This window comes from Melospiza melodia, chromosome 30 (genome assembly GCF_035770615.1).
Source record: "Melospiza melodia melodia isolate bMelMel2 chromosome 30, bMelMel2.pri, whole genome shotgun sequence".
Lineage (NCBI taxonomy): Eukaryota > Metazoa > Chordata > Aves > Passeriformes > Passerellidae > Melospiza > Melospiza melodia.
In genome coordinates, this window is record NC_086223.1 from 3,177,407 (window position 1) to 3,191,709 (window position 14,303).

At 58.5% G+C, this 14,303-nt stretch overlaps 2 protein-coding genes across 2 annotated transcripts; both read left to right on the top strand.

The window, feature by feature from the left end:
• The first annotated feature begins 1,049 nt into the window (after positions 1–1,049).
• On the top strand, positions 1,050–7,307 carry LOC134430935 (membrane primary amine oxidase-like). The gene is given in 5 exon segments (XM_063178829.1): positions 1,050–2,602; positions 2,604–3,837; positions 5,632–5,917; positions 6,106–6,235; positions 6,792–7,307. Coding segments are annotated over 5 exon segments (2,268 nt in total). The 5' UTR covers positions 1,050–2,269; the 3' UTR covers positions 7,077–7,307.
• An 893-nt stretch (positions 7,308–8,200) lies between these two features.
• LOC134430934 (membrane primary amine oxidase-like) lies at positions 8,201–12,098 on the top strand. The gene is made up of 4 exons (XM_063178828.1): positions 8,201–9,929; positions 10,022–10,307; positions 10,976–11,105; positions 11,243–12,098. The coding sequence occupies exons 1-4, from the start codon at positions 8,360–8,362 to the stop codon at positions 11,543–11,545; spliced, it is 2,289 nt and encodes a 762-aa protein (XP_063034898.1). The 5' UTR covers positions 8,201–8,359; the 3' UTR covers positions 11,546–12,098.
• Positions 12,099–14,303: the final 2,205 nt, after the last annotated feature.

Consider the following 14,303-nt stretch of genomic DNA (forward strand, 5'->3'; position numbering starts at 1 on the left):
CACCAGGACAGCAGAGCTGCTGCTCTGTGCTCCAAACCTGACCCAGGACAGCAGAGCTGCTGCTCTGTGCCCCAAACCTGACCCAGGACAGCAGAGCTGCTGCTCTGTGCTCCAAACCTGACCCAGGACAGCAGAGCTGCTGCTCCAAACCTGACCCAGGACAGCAGAGCTGCTGCTCTGTGCTCCAAACCTGACCCAGGACAGCAGAGCTGCTGCTCTGTGCTCCAAGTGAAATGGGCACCATGTTCCAGGCCCAAACCAAAAGGGAATTTTTCTTCCAAGCCTCACCCCAGGTAATCCTTGAAACCTGACTGGAAATCCGTGCTGCTTTGCCTTGTTTGGAGTTGCTCAGAGACATTTGATTCTGCTGCTGGGAGCTGGTGAGAGCAGGTGTTTCTGCCACTGTGGCTGCTGTGTCTCATGCAGCCATGGCTCCTCTTCTCTTTCTCTTCTCTTTCTCTTCTCGCTTTCTTCTCTTTCTCTTCTCTTTCTCTTCTCTTTCTCTTCTCTTTCTCTTCTCTTTCTCTTCTCGCTTTCTTCTTTCTTCTCTCTCTCTTCTCTCTTTCTTCTCTCTTCTCTCTCTCTTCTCTCTCTCTTCTCTCTCTCTTCTCTCTCTCTTCTCTCTCTCTTCTCTCTCTTCTCTCTCTCTTCTCTCTCTCTTCTCTCTCTCTTCTCTCTCTCTTCTCTCTCTCTTCTCTCTCTCTTCTCTCTCTCTTCTCTCTCTCTTCTCTCTTCTCTCTTCTCTCTCTCTTCTCTCTCTCTTCTCTCTCTCTTCTCTCTCTCTTCTCTCTCTCTTCTCTCTCTCTTCTCTCTCTCTTCTCTCTCTCTTCTCCTGTGCTGTCCCTGCCCATTGCTGTGTCTGTGCAGCAGTGAGCCCCTTTGCTGGCTCTGTGGCCACATGAAGCAGAGCTGAGGCTCTGAGGCTCTCCTGGCTGCTGAGGCAGAGCCCTGTGTGCTGGCACAGACTCTATGAGTGTGTCCCTGGCCTGCACAGCTGCAGCCTGCCCTGAGGAAGGCTCAGGCTGCCAGGGTGGTGAGGATGATGGAGTGTGTCCCACAGCAACGTGGCCCTTCTGCCTCCCAGCCTGGTGGATGAGCACAGAGGGGCTGAGCCAGGCAGGATCTGCTGCAGAGGAACAACCAGGGGCTGGTGGGTGCTGTGTCCCATCAGGAAACTGATGCAAGGAGGAGAGGACGAGGGTGAGGTGAGGTGAGGCTGGCAGCAGGAGTGGAAATATTGGGTTGAATCTCCAGCCTTGGTTCTCTTGGATGCCTTGTCCTGCTCAGCACCAGCTCTGGGCCTGGAGCCAGGCTGGTGAGTCTTGTCTACCCCGAGCATCTGCTGCGTGGCAGGAGGCAGCACCAGGTCCTCCTGCTCTGCCAGGGCTGTGAGCAGCACTGTGAGGCTGCAGGGATTGGCCTTGGGGTGGCACAGGGCAGGTGTGGCTGCCCAGCCTGGGCACTGACAGCAGGCACTGCCCTCAGCTGCTGCCAGGGGCAGGTTCAGGGTCCTTCTCTCCTTGGGGGAACCTCTAGGAAGCTGCACCTCAATTTATCTGAACTGGAGGCAGAGACAAAGGCTGGGTGGTCCTGTGGCAGTGCAGTGCTGGGGATTCATTGGCTCAGAGCTGTTCTAAGGGCTGGTTGTTCACAGCACCTTGGTGCCTGATTCTCATCCTGAGCTACATCTCCATGCCTGCCAAATTTTTCTACTGCTACACAGGAGGATGTGTTTTCAGCAAAGGCTTCCATGTGGAAGACTGAAAAAAATTAAATAAAAAGTAACTCCAAGCTTGGAATGGTGTTGCCAGGGGGAATGTTTACAAGGAAGCAGCCTGATAAACAAGGAAAATCGGTGACTTGTAAAGAGGTGAAATTGTACAGTGTGGCAACAATTCCCAGCTTGTCAGAGCCTCACAGTGGTCACAGCCACCTCAGGCTGGCTGCAGAGTCTCCGTTTTTACAGGCAGCCTCAGGAAAGCAGGCTGGACCGAAAAAGCAACGGAATTATGTGGAACTTGTCTGAGTCACTGACCCTACATCTCCACAAGTTCTTTCAGGGCACTGCCGTGAAGGAGGACCGGAGAGGCTGCAGCTGAGAGGAGATCTGCCCTTTCTGGTCACCAAGGGTTTCAGATCTCCTCCCCTAGCCTCTCCCAGTCTTTTGTACTTTCTCTGCTAATCCATCCAGTGCAGCATACACTGACAGAGGCAGGAGCTGGAAAGCCTGCTCTGAAAGTCTCTGAATGCTTCTGGACCAGCCGCAGGCATGAACTTGAAACCCGTGCTCATCCTGCTTGGCCTGGCCTTAGCCACGATCTTCGCTTTGGTCTGCGTGCTGCTGACCAGGGAAAGGAGCCCCAGGACGTGCCAGAGCCTTCCCCCAGAGCAGGAGGACACAGAGGACGGCCAGAGCCTGGTGTTTGCCGACCTGACGGCCGAGGAGATGTCGCAGGTGGTGCGGTACCTGCGGGGCCACCTCGGGGTGCCGCTGGTGGAGGCGTCGCGTGCCGAGCCCTCGGAGAACTGCATCGCCTGGCTGGACGTGCAGGTGCCCGCCAAGGCAGAGGTGCTGCGGTTCCTGGACTCGGGGGGGGGCCCGTCCCCGCCGGGAGGCTCTGGCTGTGCTGTACTTTGGGCAGCAGCCGGAGCCCAACATCACCGAGCTGGTGGTGGGGCCGCTGCCGGGGCCGGCGTACCACCGGGACGTGACGGTGCGCAAGTACGGGGGGAGGCTGCCCTACCACCGCAGGCCCACGCTGGCTGGGGAGTACAAGCAGATCGGGGGCTTCCTGAAGAGCCGAGTGTTCCCCTCAGCTCCAGCTTTCATGCAGCAAGTCATGGAGTATGATGGAGCCAACCTGGCCACCGTGACGGCTGCTCCCCGTGGGTTCCAGTCTGGGGACAGGGTCACCTGGTTTGTCGTGTTCCAGAATGTGAGCGGGTTCTTTCTGCACCCCGTGGGGCTGGAGGTGCTGGTGGACCACAGCAGCCTGGACATCTCCCAGTGGGCAGTGAGCAGGGTGTTCTACAACGGGCAGTACTACAGGGACATGGTGCAGCTGGAGAGTGCCTACGTGCAGGGCCGGGTCAGCGTGGAGAAGGTGAGGAGGGCACCGAGGGACGGGGATTTCTCCTCCATGAGGCCTCGAGCGCCCGCGGCCGCGCCGTTCCCGCTGCAGTTCGAGCCGCAGGGTCCCCGCTACAGAGTCAGGAACAACCGGGTGCTCTTCCAGGGCTGGAGCTTCGCCTTTGGCGTGAGCGTGAGCAGGGGCCTGCGGCTGTTTGACATCCGACACAAGGGGGAGAGGGTTGCCTACGAGATCAGCGTGCAGGAGGCGCTGTCCGTGTACGGCTCCAACTGCCCGGCCGGGATGTCCACCCGCTACATGGACGGCAGCTTCGGCCTGGGGCGCTACACCTCGCCCCTGGTGCCAGGGGTGGACTGCCCCTACCTGGCCACCTTTGTGGACACAGTCTCTCTGTCTGACAGCCTGAGGCCCAAGAAGAGGAAGGCTTCGCTCTGCATCTTTGAGCACAACCTGGGCTCGCCTCTGAGGCGCCACTACTCCAACCTGCAGTCGCTCTACTACGGGGGGCTGGTGAACTCGGCCCTGGTGCTTCGCTCCATCGCCACCGTGGGCAACTACGACTACGTGTGGGACTTCATCTTCTACCAGAACGGGGCCCTGGAGGGCAAGGTGCAGGCCACGGGGTACCCGAGCTCATCCTTTCTCCATGGGGATGGCCTGAGATATGGCAATAGGCTTTGGGAGCACACCCTGGGTACAATACACACCCATTTTGTCAACTACAAGGTGGACTTGGATGTGGGAGGTAGGTCTGGATCTTCTTTTAATGTCTGCCATTGTTCTGAAGTTTGGGTTGGATAATTAAAGAAAAAGTGAGTCATGAAGTGAGCATGATAAAAAATCAGGGGCCAGGGTTTGGTTGAGGCATATCATTAAGGAGGGGGGAAACCCTCTTTGTTTAGCTTAAAAGCCTAATGCTTTGAGGTTTGCCCCCTTGTCCATACAATCCCTAATAACTACATCAGAACTCTGCTTCTTTATTCTCCTAACCTCTTCTTTCATTGCAAAATTACTTTTCGACGCATAAAGCAGTCTGTCAAGGTGACTGGGTGGGAAGCAGTGGGAATTTCTGGGAGCTCTGTGTTCGGCTCAGGGAAAGTATGAAAGGTAGCAGCTGAAAAATGTTTGTGTTTCCTTGAGGCCTCCCGTCTGGCGCGGGGTGTGTTGCCATAGGCGCGGGCGGGCAGACGGGGAGGTGGCCGTGTCTGAGCCCAGCCGCAGTGAGCCTGCTTTGCAGAGCCCGCTGCTGCTCCTGGCACTGCTCCTCCCTTGGGGAAATCCTCCCAGCGAGGTCCGTGTGCAGTCACAGTCTGGCCGTGGGTGTCTGCACAGGGTTTGGAGCCCAGGAGCAGCCCCTGCTCACAGCGAGTGCTGGAAGTGCAGGGATGCTCAGCCTCAGGTGGTGACACCACTCTGGTGCTTCGCTCCATCGCCACCGTGGGCGACTACGACCACGTGTGGGACTCATCTGCTACCAGAACGGGGCCCTGGAGGGCAAGGTGCAGGCCATGGGGTGCCCAAGCTCCTCCTTTCTCCGTGGGGATGGCCTGAGATATGGCAATAGGCTTTGGGAGCACTCCCTGGGCACCTTACACACCCATTTTGCCAACTACAAGGTGGACTTGGACGTGGGAGGTAGGTCTGGATCTTATTTCTGCTTTTGGAAGAGTCGTCTCCAAATACTTCTCAAAGAACTTTATGTTCTTGGTGGTTATACAGTTTTTCCTTCCCACTTGTGGGGCAGGGTGGTGTGCTTGCAGTGGGGAGGTGGCAGAACTGCAGGAACAGGGAGAAGGGACATGAAATCAGGCTGTCACTGTTAATACTGCCAGGAGCAGCAGAAGTTTTGTTCATGTGAGAAAAAGAAAGGAAAAGAGCTCAGCTGTGCCTGGATCATCTTCTGTGGGGCTCAGACCTTCACAGATGGCCACAAGTTCAGCTCTGAAATGGTTTCTATGGAAGCTGAGAACTCACATGGTAAAGGACCAGAACACAGAGGGGATTAATGGTGGGACAGGCAGGAGGTTCTGAGCAATAACCCCTCTGCCAGAACTCACAGGCACTGGCCATCAAATGCTCTTTGCCCCCTCATCCCCAGGTTGAATCGCTCCTGTTGCTCCAAACCTTGGGCCCGTGTCCCTTCTTTGTGGCAGGGCCTGAGAGCACCCAGCACTGCTCTTGCCTGTGATGTGCATGTGTGCAGCACCCAGGCTGCTCCAGGGGCCTCCACTCTGCAGGATGAGCACTAACAAAGCTCGTGCTCTTGTTAATTAGGCTGTGGAGGCAAACAGGGAGGAAAATGGGAGGCAAACCTGTTGTTGTGCCCTGGGGTGAGGCTCATCCCTTGTCCCCTCTTGTCGGTGCTGCCCAGCCTGGACAAGTGTCCAGCCACAGATCCACACATGGTGTTGTCATGGCATGGGGAGCTGCAGAGCTGCTCCTGGGCTGCTCAGCGTGCAGGGAGAGCAGGCACTGTGGTGTCCTTGGGGAGCAGGGCACTGCGGGGACTCTCCTCAGTGACTTTGTTTTGGCTTCACAGGGGTGAAAAACTCCCTCATGGCCCAGGACATGGAGTTTGAGATGGCCCAGGCTCCCTGGAGCCCAGAGCAGCAGATAGAGAGGCCAATGCTCACCAGGAGAGTCCTGGACACAGAAGACCAGGCTGCCTTCCTGCTCCACTCCAAGATGCCCAGATACATCTACTTTGCTGCCAACAGCAAAAACAAGTGGGGCCACCAGCGTGGCTACAGGATCCAGATCACCAGCTCTGCAGGGGACCACATCCCTGAGGCCAGCTCCATGGAGAGGGCCATCAGCTGGGCAAGGTCAGGCTGCTCTGGCTGGCAGGGCAGGCTCCAGAGAGCCCCTCAGCCCTGCCAGCTGGGAAGGATTGCTGGATGTGCCTGGATGGGAGGCGCAGGGAAGCACAATTCTGGGCTCTGCAGGCCTTCAGGAGTTGATTTAGCTGTGCCCTGCCTCGGGGGGCTGCTCCCCTCTCTTTTCTTGTCCTCAGGTACCAGCTGGCTGTCACCAGGAGGAAGGAGGAGGAGCCCACCAGCACCAGCATCTACAACCAGAACGACCCCTGGACGCCCACTGTGGCCTTTGCTGACTTCATCAACAATGAGACCATCACCAATGAGGTGAGCTGGGCTCCCTGGGCTCAATGTGACACCCAGCCAAGGCTCAATGGAGCCCCAAGGAGCAGAGAGACTCCAGCACCACTCCTGGGACAGTGGGCCCAGCTTTGGGAGCAAAGTGGGTTTGGGCATCCCCTTCTCTGTGTGTCTGCTTGGTCCTTTGGTCAGAGAACACAGAGAGTGTGTGCAGAGCTGAAGTTTGTCTCTCCCTGTGGAGAAATGCTGGCAAAACATCATGAAAATGTTGTGAGGCCATGGAGGTCAAAGCAAGAGTCCTTCCACTGGGTGGATACCTGCAGCCGTGGCTGTGGCTGGGTTGGACTCAATGGTCTTAAAGGTCTCTTCCAACCTAGAAATTCTGTGATTCTGTGGCAGGTCTTTGGGGAAGGGAGGAGCTCTTTCCCAGGACAGGGGAGCTGGGTGTGTGGGAGCACAGCTGGCTGGTGCCCATTGGGGTCCCCCTCCTTCCCTTCTGTCCCTCCCCACTGCCCCACGTGTATTTTGGCCACTGCTGCTGCAGCTTCTGAAGTAACCCTGGGCTTGTTCTGCTCTTCCCTAGGACCTGGTAGCCTGGATAACTGCTGGCTTCCTGCACATCCCACACTCTGAGGATATTCCCAACACTGTGACCGTGGGAAACTCCGTTGGTTTTCTCCTGAGGCCCTACAACTACTATGACCTGGACCCCTCTATATACTCCCAGGATGGTGTGTTTTTCACCAGTGAGCAGGACTTCACAGCATGTGAAATCAACCCTCTTGCCTGCTTGCCCAAAACTGCCTCCTGTTTGCCAAGCTTCCCCCCATTCACTTTTGATGGTTTTCCAAATATGAGCAGGATTTAATGCTACAGGATGGTGAGGAGACGTGGGCAGAGACACCAGGCTGACTGTTCTGTCTCCAGTTTTCAGCTTTTTAGTGAAGTTGTCTCAATTTTCAGTTGTCCAGTGACTTCACGTTTTATCATTGCTTTTGAAATAGTGCTCTTGAAAAGGGAAACATGATTTTCCTACTATGATGTGAGATGGAAGTCTATCTGTTATCTGTAATTCCTGAATTTGAGTCTATTGCCAGAGGAAAGCCAGGAGAGAATCCTGTTCCTCTGCTGTAGAAGCAAGTGCTGTGTAGTGCATTTCTCAGGTTAAAATAATGAAAATGGTGCTGGTCCAATGCTCTCAAGTGTCTCATTCTTACAGCTGCATCTCCTGGGGGGTGGTGCTGCTCTCTGCCATCTTTCCTGCACCCACAAACCAGCCCAGTGTGGCTCTGGGTGCTGTCTGGGCACGGGGATGTCCAGCTGGAGGGATGAGCTGGGGTGGATGTGGGTGCTGGCACCAAGCCCTGTGGCTGCTGTGGGGAGGTTGGGTCATGGCCAGGACTGGTTGTGGCTTTCAGGCCCTCAATGCTGGGCACAAAGGAGGGATCTGGGCAGGACCTTGCAGGAAGGGGTTTTATGGCTTTAATGGTTTCACCTTTGATGGCAGCTGGTGATGCAGTGCCACTGCCTGTTTGCCAGGCTGCGCTCTGGTGCCCCTGTTCCCCTCCTTGCAGCCCTGTCTGTGCCAGGCTGTAACTCAGGACCAGTGGGCACCTTCACAGGGTGACAAACAGCTGTCCCCTCCCTCCTGGCTGCAGGACCATGGGGATGTTGGCAGCAGCAGTGATGGCAGAGCTGTGTCAGGATGGGACAGGGTGCTGTGTTTAGCACTGCTCTGCACAGGGAAGGTTTATCTCTACAGCCCGCCCAGCATCTGTGGGGTTAAGAGAAAGAGGAGAAGTGAGAATGTGCTTATTTCCCCTAAACAACTGCATCCATCCTCTCCAAGCTCTGCAGTGTAGGATCTGGGACCTGAGGGGAAGGACAGATGTACAAACATTGAGTTTACTTAAAATGATGGCCCTCTAGGGAAGCAGAGCATAGTTGCCTTTTATGGCTCCCAGCAAATGCTGGCAATGTGTGAGAACGTCCCCTTGCACCCTCCCTGCGAGTTCCAGGGGCTGCTCCCTGCTGAGGAAACAGGGGAGGAAAATAAACCCAGCCCCTTGTTCTAGTGAGTGGCTGGGAGGATTGCACAGCTGGAAACGTGTCCTGCCAGACTGAGAGAGAGCACCCAGTGCCTCAGCAGGCATGAGCCTCAAACCCGTGCTCATCCTGCTTGGCCTGGCCTTAGCCACGATCTTCGCTTTGGTCTGCGTGCTGCTGACCAGGGAAAGGAGCCCCAGGACGTGCCAGAGCCTTCCCCCAGAGCAGGAGGACACAGAGGACGGCCAGAGCCTGGTGTTTGCCGACCTGACGGCCGAGGAGATGTCGCAGGTGGTGCGGTACCTGCGGGGCCACCTCGGGGTGCCGCTGGTGGAGGCGTCGCGTGCCGAGCCCTCGGAGAACTGCATCGCCTGGCTGGACGTGCAGGTGCCCGCCAAGGCAGAGGTGCTGCGGTTCCTGGACTCGGGGGGTGCCCGTCCGCCCCGGGAGGCTCTGGCTGTGCTGTACTTTGGGCAGCAGCCGGAGCCCAACATCACCGAGCTGGTGGTGGGGCCGCTGCCGGGGCCGGCGTACCACCGGGACGTGACGGTGCGCAAGTACGGGGGGAGGCTGCCCTACCACCGCAGGCCCGTCACGGGCCGGGAGTACAAGCAGATCGACGCCCTCATCCACAGCGAGCTGAAGAAGGCGCCGCTCTTCCTCGCCGCCTGCTGCGACTCCGACGGCACCGACCTGGTCACCCTCACCACGGCCCCGCGGGGATTCAGGTCTGGGGATCGTGTCACCTGGTTTGTTCTTTTCCACAACGTGGCTGGCACTGGTTATTACCTGTCCCCGGTGGGGCTGGAGGTGCTGGTGGACCACGGGGACCTGCGGGTGTCCCGGTGGCAGCTGCGCAAAGTCTTCTACAACGGCCGCTACTTTGCCAGCACGGGGGATCTGGAGCAGGAGTTCGTGGCTGGTGCACTGGAGGTGGTCAGGCTGAAGCAGCCCCAGGCTGAGGCAGTGCTGGGCTCAATGAAGCCCCGACGCCCTCCTGGGCCCCCGGCCCCGCTGCAGTTCGAGCCGCAGGGTCCCCGCTACAGCGTCAGGAACAACCACGTCACCTTCCAGGGCTGGAGCTTCGCCTTTGGCATGAACCCCAACACTGGCCCGCGCCTCTTCGACATCAGGTACCGTGGGGAGAGGATTGTCTATGAGCTGAGCCTGCAGGAAGCCTTAGCCCTGTATGGCTCCAACTGCCCCGGGGGAATGTCCACCCGTTACCTGGACGGCAGCTTCGGCATCGGCAGGTTTGCCTACGAGCTGGTGCGGGGCCTGGACTGCCCCTACACGGCCACCTACGTGGACAGGCACTACCTGGCAGAGACAGACACTCCCAAAACCAACCAGAACTCCCTCTGCATCTTTGAGCACGACTCTGCCCTCCCTCTGAGGCGCCACTTCTCCGACTCGCAGTCCTTCTACTACGGCGGGCTGCGGAGGAACGCGCTGGTGATCCGCACCATCTCCACGCTCATCAACTACGACTACATCTGGGATTTCATGTTCCACACCAACGGGGCCGTGGAGGTCAGGGTGCACGCCATGGGCTACATCAGCTCCTCCTTCCTCCATGGCCGAGGCACTGACTATGGCAACAGGGTTGGGCCCCACACGCTGGGGACGATGCACATCCACCACATCCACTACAAGGTGGACCTGGATGTTGATGGTAGGTGTGGCCGCCTTTGTGCATGGCTGTGGTTTATTGTGGCCTTCTGTTGGGGTGCAGGGCTTGAGAGGGTTTTCTCTTCTGCTTCACAGGGCAGCTGAACTCGCTGGAGAGCCAGGACATGGAGTATGAGTTTGTCAAAGATCCCTGGAGCGCACAGAACACCATTGAGCGGCCGCACCTCCGCAGGGAACGGCTGGAGAGGGAGGACGAGGCAGCATTCCCACTCAATGCCCCCCTGCCCCGCTACCTCTCCTTTGTCAGCCCCAATCCCAACAGGTGGGGGCACCCACGCAGCTACAGGATCCAGGTCATCAGCTTTGCTGGGAAGCACCTGCCCACCAACAGCTCCATGGAGCGCTCAGTCAGCTGGGGCAGGTGGGTGCCGAGGCCTCAGCAGCTTCTGCTCCTGGTGGAGGGAGCTTCTCACCCCTGGGCAGGCCTGCAGCAGGCTGCAGGGAAGGGTAAAACAGAGGGTTAAAGCAAACATGATAGCTTTTGGCTCTGAAATTTCCTTGAGCTGTTGCTCAATAACATCTGCTCATGGTAGGTCGCAGGCAGGAGTCTGACCCCATGTCAGACTAATTTAGAGCAGCCCCAGGTGTTTTTGCCTTTGAGGGGCAGTAGGCTGCAGAAGGAATTCCTAAGGGAAGCACTGGCATTGCCAGGCTGTGATACCTTCCCACGAGGACAGAATGGCTTTTGGAAAGTGCTTGGGATCAGCACAGAGCAGTCTCAGTGCCAGGATGAGCTGATGGAGCTCATGCTGGGGATGTCTGTGTGGGGCAGGAGCAGCTGTGGCTTAGGGGAGTGCACTGGGCATTGACTGGCAGCATTTGCACCTGGATCCATCCGTGTCCCAGCCATGCTGGAAAAGCCAGAGGCAGCAAGGGATTCCCCACAAAGCTTGGAGATGCTGGGGTGCTGCCCATCTCTGCCCTCTTGGCCCTTTCCCTCCCCGCCCCAGGGCAGACTGGGGATGCCCAGCCCCAGTTTGGCAGTGCCATGGCTGGCGTGGACGAGCCCCTGTGGCCCTGTGCTGGCAGGTACCAGCTGGCTGTCACCAGGAGGAAGGAGGAGGAGCCCACCAGCACCAGCGTCTACAACCAGAACGACCCCTGGACGCCCACTGTGGCCTTTGCCGACTTCATCAACAACGAGACCATCACCAACCAGGTGAGCTGGGCTTCCTGGAGTGGGGAGAAGCTGAACCTTGAGGGTTCAGAACCTCTGCTCCTGTCCCAGAGCCAGCCTGAGGGGTGGGCTGGCAGAGCCCTGCTCAGCCTGTCAGATGTTTTGTTCCTCTTCTCCAGGACTTGGTTGCCTGGATCACCGTGGGGTTCCTGCACGTCCCTCACGCTGAAGACATCCCCAACACGGTGACCGTGGGGAACAGCGTTGGCTTTTTCCTGAGGCCCTACAACTACTTCAGCGAGGACCCCTCGGTGGATTGCCCTGACAGCGTGTACCTGAGCAGTGAGCAGGATGCTGGGGCGTGTGGGGACAACCCCCTCGCCTGCCTGTCCTCTGCTGCCACCTGTGCCCCCCGCCTGCCCCCCTTCCACTTCGGGGGCTTCCTCAACCTCAGCCTGGCACCGCCCCTGGGGGGGCTCTGATGGGCCAGGGGCTGCTGGGGGGGCGCTCAGGGGGTCTCTGTCCCACCCAGGAGCTGCCCCATCCTGCCCGGGCTGTCCTGTGCTCGGGGTCAGCTGTTGGGAGAAGCTCAGTTCTCATTTCAGCACTGCAGCAAGGGAGGACCCGAAGCCTCTGAAAAGCAGCCCCTGGGAGTGATTTCATTTCGCCCTGTGAACTGTGGGGTGAACTCCCCTCCTCTGGGATGGAGTTTCCACCTCCTTCCCATCACTGGTGCACACGGGGGACAGTGCTGGCCACAGCACAAAGCTGCAGCTGCCCTTGGGGCTGGGCTCCAGCTGAGGTTTTGCTCACAGTGGCAGCAGTGAGTGGTGTGGAGCTGCTGTGGAATGCCCCAAACCTCCTCCCCAGGCACTGCAGCACCAGGGCTGGCTCTGCAGAGGGAGGTGCTGCCCTGGGCTCGCTGGGATGCTGCTGCAGGAGCCCAGGCTGAGCCTCTGGATGGGCACAGCCCGGGCTGGGCACTGCCCTGTGTGTGCCCTTCCCAATAAAGGGGCACTCTGTGCTTTTCCTGAACCAGCTCCTGGCTGCTGCTCTGTCTCCTGCTGAAGCCCCTTAGGGAAGGTCCCGGCTCAGCTCTGAGGGGCTCCCAGGCTGTGGGGCAGCCCCAGAGCCTGGCACAGTGCCTGGCACGGCTGTGTGGGCTGTCCTGGCGATGCTCCTGGACCCTGGCGCTGGCAGGAGGTTCCTGCCAGGGAATATGGAGCAAACAGGGCAGTTAATGTTTAACACTTGTTCCGAGCTGTGTTAATCAGTTCTGGGCTTGGCTGCTGCCCAGCCTGCTCAGCCCCGCTGTGTGGGGACCCTCGATTCCACACCCCAGCTGCATGTGCAGCCCCTCCCCACCGTGCCAGGCTGGCATGAGGACACCAAGGAGCTGGGAGAGGTCAGTGCCACCCCTGGCACACGGCAGCAGGCACCACACACTCACCAAAGAGTCCCTGGGGGCACGGTGGGTGTCCAGCCCCTCGCTGTAGTGCATGGGTCTGTGCAGAACAGGCTGAGATGGGATTGAGCAGCCCCAAGAACAGGCTGAGATGGGATTGAGCAGCTTCAAAACAGGCTGAGAGGGGATTGACAGCCCCAAGAACAGGCTGAGAGGGGATTGAGCAGCTTCAAAACAGGCTGAGAGGGGATTGAGCAGCCTCAAGAACAGGCTGAGAGGGGATTGAGCAGCCTCAAGAACAGGCTGAGAGGGGATTGAGCAGCTTCAAAACAGGCTGAGAGGGGATTGACAGCCCCAAGAACAGGCTGAGATGGGATTGAGCAGCTTCAAAACAGGCTGAGAGGGGATTGACAGCCCCAAGAACAGGCTGAGAGGGGATTGAGCAGCCTCAAGAACAGGGTGAGAGGGGATTGAGCAGCCTCAAGAACAGGCTGAGAGGGGATTGAGCAGCCTCAAGAACAGGGTGAGAGGGGATTGAGCAGCCTCAAGAACAGGCTGAGATGGGATTGAGCAGCCCCAAGAACAGGCTGAGAGGGGATTGAGCAGCCCCAAGAACATGGTGAGAGGAGCTTGGGCAGCCCTCATGGCCGTGGATGTGCCCCTGGGAGCCAGCTCAGCCTGCTGCAGCACCCGGGAGAGGGGAGGGGAGCAGGGGGCAGCTCAGGCCATGGCTCAGTGTGGCCTGCAGTGGCCCCTGGGTGCCCTGGGCTGTGCCCAGAGCAGGAAGGTCGTGCCCAGCCCGCTCCCTGTGCCCACACGGGCGCTGCTGACGCAGTGAGCACGCTGCCACAGCCCAGCCTGGACCTTGCAGCTGGCAGGGAACGTTCTGGAGCGAGCACGGGCTCTCCACATGGCACGTTCAGCCCCCAGTGGTGCTGTGCTGGCCAGGGCTGCACCCAGAGCCTTGGGAATCACGGGCACAGCGTGTGCCAGAGCAGCTGGGCCTGCTGAGGCACAAACTGGGTTCCCCCAGTCCTTCCATGGGAAAGCCAGCACATTTTTAGTGCACATCCCTGCAGGGATGAGCAGGACCCTGAGCAATGGTCAGAGCAGCCAGAATGCAGAGCCTGCAGTGCCCACACAGCTCCTGCTGCCCTGCCCTGCCCCAGCTCCTCACAGGGACTTTGGGGCTGGGGATTTACCCACAGGGCAGGGACCATGTGGACCCTGGCACCTCTGGCACTGTCCTGAGCAGTGGCATGGGCACCTGGCACTGCACAAACACACTGGGATACTGGGCTGAGCCACTCTGTCCTTTGGCTGCTCCCATCACGCTGCTCTCTCCCCACCATGGCCCCAGTTTTCCTGCAGTGACATTTTCCTAGAGGATTGGAGTGCTGGCCCCCATCCCCCAGCACCTTTTGCCCCATTTTCCGCTGTGAAATCTCCTGGGAAGGATTTCTTGCTGATGGTTTCAAAATATTGCTGGAACAGAAGCCAAGTCTGCTGCATTCCTTCACGCTGGCCAAAGCCTCTCTCAGCTGAAGACCCTGGAGTGAGCTGATGGGGGATTTGTTTTGCAAGAGTAATTCAGTTTCTGTGCAAACTCCTGTTTTGTTGGGGTGTTTTTGCAGGTCAGGAGCTCAGCCCAGGGTGTGGGACCACCTTCCTTGGGTGCAGCACGGCCAGGCTGGATGGGACACGCTGTGTCTGTGGCCTTTCTTTGCCAGCTTTCCTCCCAGGCCATACCCCAAGGACGGAGGTTTGCTGGTGCTGTGCCTGTCAGACCCCATGGCTCCCATGCATGGGCAGAGGGGCAGGACGGGGCTGTAACT

What these genes read in the sequence shown, in the direction of transcription:
- LOC134430934 (XM_063178828.1), top strand. Translation starts at nt 8,360, where the DNA reads ATGAGCCTCAAACCCGTGCTCATCCTGCTTGGCCTGGCCTTAGCCACG. An exon ending in GGTGGACCTGGATGTTGATG is followed by an intron (nt 9,930 to 10,021) that starts GTAGGTGTGGCC and finishes TCTGCTTCACAG; the next exon opens with GGCAGCTGAACTCGCTGGAG. An exon ending in ACGAGACCATCACCAACCAG is followed by an intron (nt 11,106 to 11,242) that starts GTGAGCTGGGCT and finishes CCTCTTCTCCAG; the next exon opens with GACTTGGTTGCCTGGATCAC.